General features: G+C 50.9%; 1 protein-coding gene across 1 annotated transcript in view; it reads left to right on the forward strand.

The window, feature by feature from the left end:
• Positions 1-14,065, forward strand: part of lrp1ba (low density lipoprotein receptor-related protein 1Ba) — a 161,464-nt gene that overhangs the window by 83,192 nt on the left and 64,207 nt on the right. Inside the window, 5 exon segments of the mRNA XM_072670858.1 lie at positions 1,072-1,221; positions 11,417-11,557; positions 12,005-12,130; positions 12,244-12,375; positions 13,909-14,043. Of these exon segments, the coding sequence (XP_072526959.1) occupies positions 1,072-1,221; positions 11,417-11,557; positions 12,005-12,130; positions 12,244-12,375; positions 13,909-14,043 (684 nt within the window).

Consider the following 14,065-nt stretch of genomic DNA (forward strand, 5'->3'; position numbering starts at 1 on the left):
GGAAACACACACTGTTGTGCTTCATCACTGGCCACTTTATTGGAAACACCCACTGTTGTGCTTCATCACTGGCCACTTTAGTGGAAACACTTACCTTGTCCACCTACCCGGTACATCACTGGCCACTTCAGATGTTGTTGAACTTGTGGGTTTCTAATAAAGGGTGGTACTAAAGGGTGGTAAAAAGGGGGGGGTTATAAACAGTGGTAATATAGGGTGGTAATAAACAGTGGCAATAAGGGGTGGTAATAAAGGGTGGTAATAAAGGGTGGTAATAAAGGGTGGTAAAAAGGGGGGGGTTATAAACAGTGGTAATATAGGGTGGTAATAAACAGTGGCAATAAGGGGTGGTAATAAAGGGTGGTAATAAAGGGTGGTAAAAAGGGGGGGTTATAAACAGTGGTAATAAGGGGTGGTAATAAACAGTGGCAATAAAGGGTGGTAATAAGGGGTGGTAATAAACAGTGGGAACAAATGGTGGTAATAAAGGGTGGTAATAAACAGTGGGAATAAACAGTGGGAATAAAGGGTGGTAATAAAGGGTGGGAATAAACAGTGGGAATAAAGGGTGGTAATAAACAGTGGTAATAAAGGGTGGTAATAAACAGTGGGAATAAGGGGTGGGAATAAAGGGTGGTAATAAACAGTGGTAATAAAGGGTGGTAATAATTGGTGGTAATAAGGGGTGGGAATAAAGGGTGGTAATAATTGGTGGTAATAAACAGTGGTAATAAAGGGTGATAATAAACGGTGGTAATAAGGGGTGGGAATAAACTGTGGTAATAAACAGTGGTAATAAACAGTGGTAATAAAGGGTGATAATAAACGGTGGTAATAAGGGGTGGTAATAAACAGTGGTAATAATTGGTGGTAATAAGGGGTGGGAATAAGGGGTGGGAATAAACTGTGGTAATAAACAGTGGTAATAAAGGGTGGTAATAAGGGGTGGTAATAAGGGGTGGGAATAAACAGTGGTAATAAACAGTGGTAATAAAGGGTGGTAATAAGGGGTGGTAATAAACAGTTTATGCATGTATATCTTGAACCTCCTTTTCCTCCTCTGCTCCTCAGGTCTGTCCATAGACTACTCCTCCAGCAAACTCTACTGGATCAGCTCAGGGAACGGAACCATCAACAGGTGTAATCTGGATGGGAGTGGCCTGGAAGTGATTGACAGTCTGAAGAAGGAGCTGATGAAGGCCACGGCTCTAGCAGTGATGGGTGAGTCGGTCTTGTGAAGGGAGATCTGTACAGGAGTGGAGGTGTGCTGTAATGCATGACACCTACATAAGGCTGTCATAACAACTGGGAAACCTGACGAAAATCTGGCCCAGGTGGTTGCTAAGGTGTTGCTGAATGGTTGCTGAGGTGTTGTTAAGGTGTTTCTAGGTGGCTTCTGTGCTATGCCAAGTGGTTGCTTGGATTGGTAAGGGGTTCTGGCTGGTTGCTATGGCAAATACTGTGGGATTTCAGGTGGTTGCTAAGGCGTTAATGATATGGTCTTGATAAAGGGTTTCTGTGTGGTTTCTAGGGTAGTTGCTGTTATACTTCAGGTGGTTTCAAAATAGTTGCTAGGTGGTTGCTATGGTGTTGCTTGATGATTGCTATAGTGTTGCGGTGCGGTTACTCTTAGTGGTTGCTAGCATGTCGCTACAGTATGTGTGAGGTGGTTGCTGTGGTGTTGTTAGATGATGATAATGGCATGGTTGCTAAGTGGTTGCAAGCATGTTGCTAGTTGGTTGCTATGGTATCCCAGCTGGTTGCTAGGGTGTTACCAAGTGGTTGGATGGGTGTTTCTGGTGATTGCTATGACATTCCAGGCGGTTGACATGGTGTTGCTAAGTGGTTTGCTTGGTGGGCGCGTCCCTTGTTTTACCCAGAAACCCTGAACATCATCATCAGTAGTAGCATCTATAACAGCTCCTCTTCCTCCTCTCCAGCGTTTCGTAGCTTGAAGGTCTGTGTTGATCTGAAGGGATTCGGCGGAGTTTAAGCCCTCGCTGATCTGCTCCCAGTGTCGGCTACATTATCACGTCTGCCAGATTTCCTGTCTCTATCCCCTCTCATCTCCGTTTCTTATCTCCTCTTCATTCACGGCGAGACGCTCGGCTTTTCTTTCCGCCGCTTGTTCAGAAACGCCTGGTGTTTTTTCCGGAGTGGAATCAGACGAGTCCCCGGTGACCCTGAGCGCAGAACCTGCTCCGTCTTGTTCAGTTCAACTATTTACACTTCCCTCACTTCCCTCGGTCTGTTTCTGTAATCGCTTGTCCTTCCGGACTCTCCGGCGGCGCCGTCTGCTCCGACGGCCTGAGCAAGAAAACAGTAGACCCTTCTTGTCTGGAACCCCCGGGGATTCGAACCCACAACCCTGTGATCAAAAATCCAGCCCTGGTCCACTATTCTGGCACTTTGAGCAAGGGTAATTAAGGCTAAAGGCCTTTGGAATGGACAATTCAGGTCCGGAAAGTCAAAATCCGTCCCAGGATTTTGTTCCAACTGGGGTTTGGAACCCACAACCCTGTGATCAAAAATCCAGGGCTTAAGCCACTAAGCCACCACTGCCGCCAAGAAGACTGGGGCAGTGGCTTGAGCGTTGGATTTTTGATCACAGGGTTGTGGGTTCGAATCCCCGGTCCACTATGCTGGCAATTTGAACAAGGGTAATGAGGACTATTCATTGATCACAGGGTTGTGGGATTCGAACCCTCAACCCTGTGATCAAAAATCCAGGGCTCAAGCCACTGAGCCACCACTGCCGCCAAGAAGACTGGGGCAGTGGCTTGAGCGTTGGATTTTTGATCACACGGTTGTGGGTTCGAATCCCTGGTCCACTATGCTGGCACTTTGAGCAAGGGTAATGAGGGCTAAAGGCCTTTGGAATGGACAATTCAGGTCCAGAACAACTTCTCAACAATCCTGGGACGGATTTTGACTTTCCGGACCTGAATTGTCCACCTCTTAAAGCCCTTAACAGGGGACACTTTTAGGGTGGCCCGAAGCGTGAACAGCCTTTACTCTTCTAGGAACATTGCGGTGAGAAGGATTTGATTGCGTTCAGCCCCACGAGAGCGAGAGCATCAGTGAGGTCAGGTCCCGATGTTGGATGATTGGCCCTGCCACTCCAGCTCATCCCAAGGCTACAGGATGGAGCTCCATCACCACTCCAGCCTTCACTCAGCCCTGGGCACAGTGACCTTAGGGTCATGTCCTAATGGTTGCTCCGGAGTGGTTGCTCTTCTGAGGAGGTTCTAGATGATGTAGTAGAACATCGAGTAGACCTGCTGGCTTCAGCGGGAGTTGTGAAGGTGGTCAGCCTGGTTGGATAACCGTGTCCGGGAATGACTCTTTTCGCCGCTGGTGTCACGGGGCCATATTTAGCGAGGTCCTAGGACCAGGTCACCTTTCGTATCCAGCACAGTCGGGTCCATTAGGCTCTTGGATCAGCGGGCTGACTCCGGGAAGTGTGATAGATGTGGGTCGCTGTGCTTCAGACTTGATGTCAGCCTCTGCAGGAGGGAGCAGGCGCTGCACATTTCTCATCATTTGTGGATTGACGCTAATCACTTTGCTAGCGAGGCAGCTGTTTCAGGTGGCAGGATCATCAGCTAAAGACACCGAGCCTGACTTACAGCATCTGCTGCTCGGAGTATATTACCCCCCACCTCCCCCTCTCACCTCCTCTCGACTCCCTGCTCCAGATTTAACCCGATTCTCCTCCTCTTCCTCTATTTCCCAGAAGCTGAAAGACAAGTCTGCTGAGACAGGGCAGACAGGGTTACCTGTAGCAGACTGAAGGGGGCGCTGTAACAGTCACTAAACAGTTCTGTACTGCTTGAAGCAGACCAGCATTCTGACCAACCATCACATCTACTGGGTCCAAAACAGCAGCTGGTCTCTTAATGTTTACTTTGGGTGTCTTAGTTACAGTAGCAGTGTGTGAAACTACCTCCACCATGTTTGGAGGCTGTACTGTAGCCTGGCTAGCTCTCACTGTGAGCTGTAGCAGTGTGTGAAACTACCTCCACCATGTTTGAAGGCTGTGCTGTAGCCTGGCTAGCTCTCACTGTGAGCTGTAGCAGTGTGTGAAACTACCTCCACCATGTTTGGAGGCTGTACTGTAACCTGGCTAGCTCTCACTGTGAGCTGTAGCAGTGTGTGAAACTACCTCCACCATGTTTGAAGGCTGTGCTGTAGCCTGGCTAGCTCTCACTGTGAGCTGTAGCAGTGTGTGAAACTACCTCCACCATGTTTGAAGGCTGTGCTGTAGCCTGGCTAGCTCTCACTGTGAGCTGTAGCAGTGTGTGAGATTCAGATAATAGAGGAGTGAATTCTGGGACTTTTGAGGACACACACACACACACACACACACACAACACACACACACACACTCACTGGGAATCTGGAGAAATACCCGTCCAACTGCTGTGGATTTTGGTAGGTGATGTTGCTATGGGAACACAAAAAGGTGACCAAAAGCAGATTCTCCTGGACCCGGTTTTAAGTACAGAAGGTAACCACTTTACCTTTCCTTCATCTGTCCTTTTCGGAAACAAAATTCTTCTCTTATTTCCAGAAGGACGTCGGCGAGCCGAGCCGAGCTAAAACAAAGCCATCTCTGACCTTCATGTATTGAGGCCTGGGCCGCCGGGAACACGGCTGACCCACCAGGGCGGCGTGTGAGTAACTCCAGGGTTAAGTGTCTCGCTCGAGGACATAAAGCTTTCAGATTGAGGGCCAGGACCTTACAACCCGACAGCCTCCGCAGCAAGGTCACTCTCCCGCTCTACAGCCGAGCGCCTCACCATGCAGCTCCACTTGAAGTGCATTTATGATGTTTGTCTGCTTTTATGCTCCTAATATTTTTATCTGACCGTTTAACAGCCACGGACGCATCGTACGAGCTGGAGAGTCGACCCCACTGAACCATCGTATAACCCACACAGGCAGGTCACAAGACCTTCAAACTGTGGAAGCTGATGTAGGCTGAATGGGTGGGGCTAAACTGCTGTAGGCTGAATGGGCGTGGCTAAACTGCTGTAGGCTGAATGGGCGGGGCTAAACTGCTGTAGGCCGAATGGTTTGGGCTAAACTGCTGTAGGCTGAATGGGAGGGGCTAAACTGCTGTAGGCTGAATGGGCGGGGCTAAACTGCTGTAGGCTGAATGGGTGGGGCTAAACTGCTGTAGGCTGAATGGGCGGGGCTAAACTGCTGTAGGCTGAATGGGCGGGGCTAAACTGCTGTAGGCTGAATGGGCAGGGCTAAACTGTGGGAGCGTGTGTGCAGCTTAGCTTCTGTGTATGGACTGGTGGAGTTGATTTCCCGTGTTCGGAGCTCAGCCCACTCTGTCTGGTTCCCCACCTGCTGCGGCATCAGCCTGCAGCTCCTCAGGGTCCTCATGTTGCCTTAATGCCAGAAATGCCATAAGCTCGGATCTCCGGGTGCAGTATTAGCGTGTTCCTGCCGAGCTGGTCTTAGACTACCTGTATGTGTCGTCCCGCGCCGCCCTCGCCCCCGTACTCACTGAAGCCCAGCCAATCAGCGTCCGTGATGCTATCAGACGGGGGTAAATTAATGAAGCGTTGGACAGAGAGTGTCCTCTCTCTCTCTCTCTCCCCACACACACACACACACACACACACACACACACACACACACACACACACACCCACACACACAGCAGTGGCTGGTATTGTTTATCCTGCTCATTGGAGGTGATTTGGCTGCTGTCAGTCCTCACAGCATCTCATTAGAGGCCTGCAGTGGGCTGGAGAAAGCGATACCGCCTCTAACACAGAAGAAGCTTATTAAGGTGGAGAGCAGTGTGTGTGTGTGTGTGTGTGTGTGTGTGTGTGTCAGACTTCAGTGAAGACTTGTAGCCATTATTATTTCACAGGTGGATCAGAAACGTCCTGCAGACAGTAATAATATTAATAGAACAACAGTGGCTTAACAGAGCACCAGAGCTTAGAAGCAGATCAACTACATCAGGCTAAAGCACAGCCTCCAAACATGGTGGAGGTAGTTTCACACACTGCTACAGCTCACAGTGAGAGCTAGCCAGGCTAAAGCACAGCCTCCAAACATGGTGGAGGTAGTTTCACACACTGCTACAGCTCACAGTGAGAGCTAGCCAGGCTAAAGTACAGCCTCCAAACATGGTGGAGGTAGTTTCACGCACTGCTACAGCTCACAGTGAGAGCTAGCCAGGCTAAAGCACAGCCTCCAAACATGGTGGAGGTAGTTTCACACACTGCTACAGCTCACAGTGAGAACTAGCCAGGCTAAAGCACAGCCTCCAAACATGGTGGAGGTAGTTTCACACACTGCTACAGCTCACAGTGAGAGCTAGCCAGGCTAAAGTACAGCCTCCAAACATGGTGGAGGTAGTTTCACACACTGCTACAGCTCACAGTGAGAGCTAGCCAGGCTAAAGTACAGCCTCCAAACATGGTGGAGGTAGTTTCACACACTGCTACAGCTCACAGTGAGAGCTAGTCAGGCTAAAGCACAGCCTCCAAACATGGTGGAGATAGTTTCACACACTGCTACAGCTCACAGTGAGAGCTAGCCAGGCTAAAGCACAGCCTCCAAACATGGTGGAGGTAGTTTCTCACACTGCTACAGCTCACAGTGAGAGCTAGCCAGGCTAAAGTACAGCCTCCAAACATGGTGGAGGTAGTTTCACACACTGCTACAGCTCACAGTGAGAGCTAGTCAGGCTAAAGCACAGCCTCCAAACATGGTGGAGGTAGTTTCTCACACTGCTACAGCTCACAGTGAGAGCTAGCCAGGCTACAGTACAGCCTCCAAACATGGTGGAGGTAGTTTCACACACTGCTACAGCTCACAGTGAGAGCTAGCCAGGCTAAAGCACAGCCTCCAAACATGGTGGAGGTAGTTCCACACACTGCTAGAGCTCACAGTGAGTTTACAGTTCTCTGAACTTCTAACAGGCAGGTGGAGGTTCTTCCCCACCTCCCTCCTGAAGCAGCAGCGGCAGCTGATTTCATGAGCAGCTCTCCCAGAATGATGTGTTGATGTGACAGCCATCAGCAGGCTGAAGGAGGCTCACGGCTGCTCTGATGTGTGAAGCCTGGGCGTACTTTGCATTGCTAAGGAAATTTCTGACCGCAGGGTTCCTCAGGAACAGGTGCGGGAATTAAAGAACCGAGGGAAATGAGTTTTTCGAAGGGAAGAATGAAATAAATAATAAAAGAAACACCTCGGCGAACCGCGGTGACATAAACGTGCTCTGATTCTTTCACTAGCTCTCTCGCTGCTCTCCCTCGCCCTTGTTTCCTTGCTGTCTGATTGTTAGACTCATTATTTTAATATTAATGCCTAATTAACCCCCTTTTAACTGCCCATCCCCTGAGTGATGGAACACAGAGCGGGATTCTTATGAATTTTTAATACCCCCCCCCCCCCCTTCATTTCATACAGAATGTCAAGAACATCAGGAGAGAACAGTCAAAGTCACACTTCCTCCCACAGTAACAGGAACGAGGAGGAGGGTCTGGGCTCGACTCGGCTCTGAGGGTCTGGGATCTGTCCTCTGTCCTGAAGACAGGAGTAATGGACCAGGCCGCTGAACTCTGACACTGGGAAGGACCAGCTCAGGGCTCAGGCCTTGGGAGTTCGGATCTGGGAGTTTCCCTCAAGGGTGGCAGTAGGGTACTCCTGAATTAGAGTGGGGCAGTGGGGTACTCCTGAATGAGTGGGGCAGTGGGGTACTCCTGAATGAGTGGGGCCGTGGGGTACTTCTGAATGAGTGGGGCAGTGGGGTACTTCTGAATGAGTGGGGCAGTGGGGTACTCCTGAATGAGTGGGGCAGTGGGGTACTCCTGAATGAGTGGGGCAGTGGGGTACTCCTGAATGAGTGGGGCCGTGGGGTACTCCTGAATGAGTGGGGCCGTGGGGTACTCCTGAATGAGTGGGGCAGTGGGGTACTTCTGAATATGTGAGGTAATGGGGTACTCCTGAATTAGAGTGGGGCAGTGGGGTACTCCTGAATGAGTGAGGTAATGGGGTACTTCTGAATTAGAGTGGGGCAGTGGGGTACTCCTGAATGAGTGGGGCAGTGGGGTACTTCTGAATGAGTGGGGCAGTGGGGTACTTCTGAATGAGTGGGGCAGTGGGGTACTCCTGAATTAGAGTGGGGCAGTGGGGTACTTCTGAATGAGTGGGGCAGTGGGGTACTCCTGAATGAGTGGGGCAGTGGGGTACTTCTGAATGAGTGGGGCAGTGGGGTACTTCTGAATGAGTGGGGCAGTGGGGTACTCCTGAATGAGTGGGGCAGTGGGGTACTTCTGAATATGTGAGGTAATGGGGTACTCCTGAATTAGAGTGGGGCAGTGGGGTACTTCTGAATGAGTGGGGCAGTGGGGTACTTCTGAATGAGTGGGGCAGTGGGGTACTCCTGAATGAGTGGGGCAGTGGGGTACTTCTGAATATGTGAGGTAATGGGGTACTCCTGAATTAGAGTGGGGCAGTGGGGTACTCCTGAATGAGTGAGGTAATGGGGTACTCCTGAATTAGAGTGGGGCAGTGGGGTACTCCTGAATGAGTGAGGCAGTGGGGTACTTCTGAATGAGTGAGGCAGTGGGGTACTTCTGAATGAGTAGGGCAGTGGGGTACTTCTGAATGAGTAGGGCAGTGGGGTACTTCTGAATGAGTAGGGCAGTGGGGTACTCCTGAATGAGTGAGGCAGTGGGGTACTTCTGAATGAGTGGGGCAGTGGGGTACTTCTGAATGAGTAGGGCAGTGGGGTACTTCTGAATGAGTAGGGCAGTGGGGTACTCCTGAATGAGTGGGGCAGTGGGGTACTCCTGAATGAGTGGGGCCGTGGGGTACTCCTGAATGAGTGGGGCAGTGGGGTACTCCTGAATGAGTGGGGCAGTGGGGTACTTCTGAATGAGTAGGGCAGTGGGGTACTCCTGAATGAGTGGGGCAGTGGGGTACTTCTGAATGAGTGGGGCAGTGGGGTACTTCTGAATGAGTGGGGCAGTGGGGTACTTCTGAATATGTGAGGTAATGGGGTACTCCTGAATTAGAGTGGGGCAGTGGGGTACTTCTGAATGAGTGGGGCAGTGGGGTACTCCTGAATGAGTGGGGCCGTGGGGTACTCCTGAATGAGTGGGGCCGTGGGGTACTCCTGAATGAGTGGGGCAGTGGGGTACTCCTGAATGAGTGGGGCCGTGGGGTACTTCTGAATGAGTGGGGCAGTGGGGTACTTCTGAATGAGTGGGGCAGTGGGGTACTTCTGAATGAGTGGGGCAGTGGGGTACTCCTGAATGAGTGGGGCCGTGGGGTACTCCTGAATGAGTGGGGCCGTGGGGTACTCCTGAATGAGTGGGGCCGTGGGGTACTCCTGAATGAGTGGGGCAGTGGGGTACTCCTGAATGAGTGGGGCAGTGGGGTACTCCTGAATGAGTGGGGCCGTGGGGTACTCCTGAATGAGTGGGGCCGTGGGGTACTCCTGAATGAGTGGGGCAGTGGGGTACTTCTGAATATGTGAGGTAATGGGGTACTCCTGAATTAGAGTGGGGCAGTGGGGTACTCCTGAATGAGTGAGGTAATGGGGTACTTCTGAATTAGAGTGGGGCAGTGGGGTACTCCTGAATGAGTGGGGCAGTGGGGTACTTCTGAATGAGTGGGGCAGTGGGGTACTTCTGAATGAGTGGGGCAGTGGGGTACTCCTGAATTAGAGTGGGGCAGTGGGGTACTTCTGAATGAGTGGGGCAGTGGGGTACTCCTGAATGAGTGGGGCAGTGGGGTACTTCTGAATGAGTGGGGCAGTGGGGTACTTCTGAATGAGTGGGGCAGTGGGGTACTCCTGAATGAGTGGGGCAGTGGGGTACTTCTGAATATGTGAGGTAATGGGGTACTCCTGAATTAGAGTGGGGCAGTGGGGTACTTCTGAATGAGTGGGGCAGTGGGGTACTTCTGAATGAGTGGGGCAGTGGGGTACTTCTGAATGAGTGGGGCAGTGGGGTACTCCTGAATGAGTGGGGCAGTGGGGTACTTCTGAATATGTGAGGTAATGGGGTACTCCTGAATTAGAGTGGGGCAGTGGGGTACTCCTGAATGAGTGAGGTAATGGGGTACTCCTGAATTAGAGTGGGGCAGTGGGGTACTCCTGAATGAGTGAGGCAGTGGGGTACTTCTGAATGAGTGGGGCAGTGGGGTACTCCTGAATGAGTGAGGCAGTGGGGTACTTCTGAATGAGTAGGGCAGTGGGGTACTTCTGAATGAGTAGGGCAGTGGGGTACTTCTGAATGAGTAGGGCAGTGGGGTACTCCTGAATGAGTGAGGCAGTGGGGTACTTCTGAATGAGTGGGGCAGTGGGGTACTTCTGAATGAGTAGGGCAGTGGGGTACTTCTGAATGAGTAGGGCAGTGGGGTACTCCTGAATGAGTGGGGCAGTGGGGTACTCCTGAATGAGTGGGGCCGTGGGGTACTCCTGAATGAGTGGGGCAGTGGGGTACTCCTGAATGAGTGGGGCAGTGGGGTACTTCTGAATGAGTAGGGCAGTGGGGTACTCCTGAATGAGTGGGGCAGTGGGGTACTTCTGAATGAGTGGGGCAGTGGGGTACTTCTGAATGAGTGGGGCAGTGGGGTACTTCTGAATATGTGAGGTAATGGGGTACTCCTGAATTAGAGTGGGGCAGTGGGGTACTTCTGAATGAGTGGGGCAGTGGGGTACTCCTGAATGAGTGGGGCCGTGGGGTACTCCTGAATGAGTGGGGCCGTGGGGTACTTCTGAATGAGTGGGGCAGTGGGGTACTTCTGAATGAGTGGGGCAGTGGGGTACTTCTGAATATGTGAGGTAATGGGGTACTCCTGAATTAGAGTGGGGCAGTGGGGTACTCCTGAATGAGTAGGGCAGTCAGTGGGGTACCCCTGCTACCTCTTGGGCAAAAATGTTCTACTAAATGTTGGTCTACTCAGGTTGAACCTGGGGGGTGTAGGTGGGCTTCTTCGGGATGGTGGAGCACCCTTGCTATATGTGTCTACAAGGTACTCTTCAAAAGCAGGACTATTTTAAACGAATGGGACAGTTTTAGAAAGGGGTACTCTGCATGAAGAGGGTCCATTAGCAGGGATGGCGTCCCTAACGGCAGATGAAAGGACACATGGATGCTGTAGTCTCTGAGATACACTTTAGTGCCTTATTTTAGACGGTGTTTAGAGAGCGCATTTCGGCCTCACAGCTTGTGCTGCTCTGTGCATTACTGCGCTCAGCTAACTGTGTCGGAGTTTGGAGAGGAGTGGGAGTGCACCGAGCCGGAGCCAGATAAAGTGCGAGTGCTGAAATGAGCCAAAGGCGCCGGGGTTGGCTGGAGGAACTAATAGAGACCAGCTCTTACTGTCTGACTCTGACTATGTGCCTTTTCCTTTTATGGTTTGTAAACAGGGAGCAAGCTGTGGTGGGCGGACGACGTACTTGCCCAGGTGGGCACCGTCAACAAGAGGGACGGAAGGAACATGGAGGTTTTAAGAACCAAGACCACAGGAGTGGTCCAAATCAGAGTCTATGACAAGGATGTCCAGAAAGGTATGTGCATTCACAACACCGGGCAGGGCGGTACGGTGTGGTACGGGTACTCCTCCAAAACCTGAACGTACCCTGGTTGCTTACCTTGGTCCCTTGTCCCTCAACCTGTGAAAGCAGGAGGCTACATGATGTAGAAGTGTCCCAAAGTTAGCAGGCTTTGGCTAATGTTAGCTACCATGTGCTAAGCATAGCTAGAGTGTCCACCTAGCGTTCCTAGCGCCGCCTCCTTCGGCATGCTTGGGATAGCAAGGATCGGCACAGGTGCTCGGGCGAGGTGCAGGTCGCTTGGTGGTGAGGGATCACAGGCCGGATGTAGCATGGTACTCTACAGAGTCCACCCGTTGCCGTTATCCCAAAGATGCTTGTCCCAACCGAGGCCCGGTGTGACCGGAGCTGCCTGTAGGAGGTCTGTGCTCAGGTGTGTATGGTGGTTCTCTTTGTGTGCAGGTGAGAACGTGTGTATGCTGAACAACGGCGGGTGCTCTCAGCTGTGCCTGCCCACCTCGGAGAGTGCACGCATCTGCTCATGCACGACAGGCTACAGCCTCCGCGCTGACCGCTCCACCTGCCAAGGTAGGCCAGCTTCAGCGAGAGGCTGTAGGCACTCGATTACGTAGCTCGTGGCTTTAACTGGGTAACTCGATTCCGATGGCCAGAGCTCATTTATGTGGTTCTGTTATCGGCAGGCGTGGGCTCGTTCCTGTTGTACTCGACCCACGAGGGGATTCGGGGCATCGCGCTGGAGCCCGGTGATAACTCGGACGCTCTAACGCCCATGACGGGCACGCTCTCCGCAGCCGGCCTGGACTACCATGCAGGTGAGCGCACCGCTGGACACAAAACCTTAAATAATGAACTCCTTTAGAGGGCGGTAGTGAGTAACGTTAGTTCTAACAGGTGCAGTAACTCCTTTAGAGGGCGGTAGTGAGTAACATTAGTTCTAACAGGTGCAGTAACTCCTTTAGAGGGCGGTAGTGAGTAACGTTAGTTCTAACAGGTGCAGTAACTCCTTTAGAGGGCGGTAGTGAGTAACGTTAGTTCTAACAGGTGCAGTAACTCCTTTAGAGGGCGGTAGTGAGTAACGTTAGTTCTAACAGGTGCAGTAACTCCTTTAGAGGGCGGTAGTGAGTAATGTTAGCTCTAACAGGTGCAGTAACTCCTTTAGAGGGCGGTAGTGAGTAACGTTAGCTCTAACAGGTGCAGTAACTCCTTTAGAGGGCGGTAGTGAGTAACGTTAGTTCTAACAGGTGCAGTAACTCCTTTAGAGGGCGGTAGTGAGTAATGTTAGCTCTAACAGGTGCAGTAACTCCTTTAGAGGGCGGTAGTGAGTAACGTTAGCTCTAACAGGTGCAGTAACTCCTTTAGAGGGCGGTAGTGAGTAACGTTAGCTCTAACAGGTGCAGTAACTCCTTTAGAGGGCGGTAGTGAGTAACGTTAGCTCTAACAGGTGCAGTAACTCCTTTAGAGGGCGGTAGTGAGTAACGTTAGCTCTAACAGGTGCAGTAACTCCTTTAGAGGGCGGTAGTGAGTAAGATTCCCGCTCTGATTGGTTCCTCGTCGGTCTCGGAGCCTCAGTCAGAGAGTCATTAAAGTCAGGGCTGGAGGAAGGAGCCTGATGAAGGGATTAACAGCATGGTGCTGCCTCTACAGCTCGCAGCGAAGCGAGTCCCACTCTTCAAACTTTTAGGCTGATGTCATTATTCGGGAGGGGATCGTATGCGGTAACGGGGTGGTTTTGCTGAGCAGGCTGTCGCAGATCTGAGCTGATCATAAATTGAACATCATCATTAAACCATAGTTAATAATTCATAATTCAGCTGCCATACATTCCCCATTCTCTTTATTACAAACACCTACTGTTGTGCGTCATCGCTGGCCATTTTAATAGAAACACCTACTCCTGAGCTTTCTCACTGGCTCAGCATGTGCACACACACACACACACTCATATATATAGTATATATATAGTATCCATATATAAAGTATCCACTATGAATTATGTACTTTGCTTTATGAACGATTCAGTATAAACGATTTATTATCCACTATAAACGATTCAGTATCTACTATAAACGATTCTGTATCCACTAATCAGTCTCCACTATAAACGATTCAGTATCTACTATAAATGATTCAGTATCCACTAATCAGTATCCACTATAAATGATTCAGTATTCACTATTCAGTATCTACTATAAACGATTCAGTATCCACTATAAACGATTCAGTATCTACTCTATGGAACTAATGTGGATTTCTGTTGTTGTGAGAGTGAGGGTTTAATGTGTGGACCCTCATCCAGACCCTTGACGCCATCATACAAGGTTTTAATCAGAACTGGTGTCTCCTAGGAAACGACACGCTGTACTGGACTGATGTGGGATCAAATCAAATCTGCCGAGCGGGTCGGGATCAGACATGGAGGGAGGAGGTGGTGGGCAGTGGTGTTGGACGTGCTGAAGGTCTGGCAGTGGACTGGATCGCAGGTAACCACCAATTTGGGGAAGG

The sequence above is a fragment of the Salminus brasiliensis genome, chromosome 25, assembly GCF_030463535.1.
Source record: "Salminus brasiliensis chromosome 25, fSalBra1.hap2, whole genome shotgun sequence".
Lineage (NCBI taxonomy): Eukaryota > Metazoa > Chordata > Actinopteri > Characiformes > Bryconidae > Salminus > Salminus brasiliensis.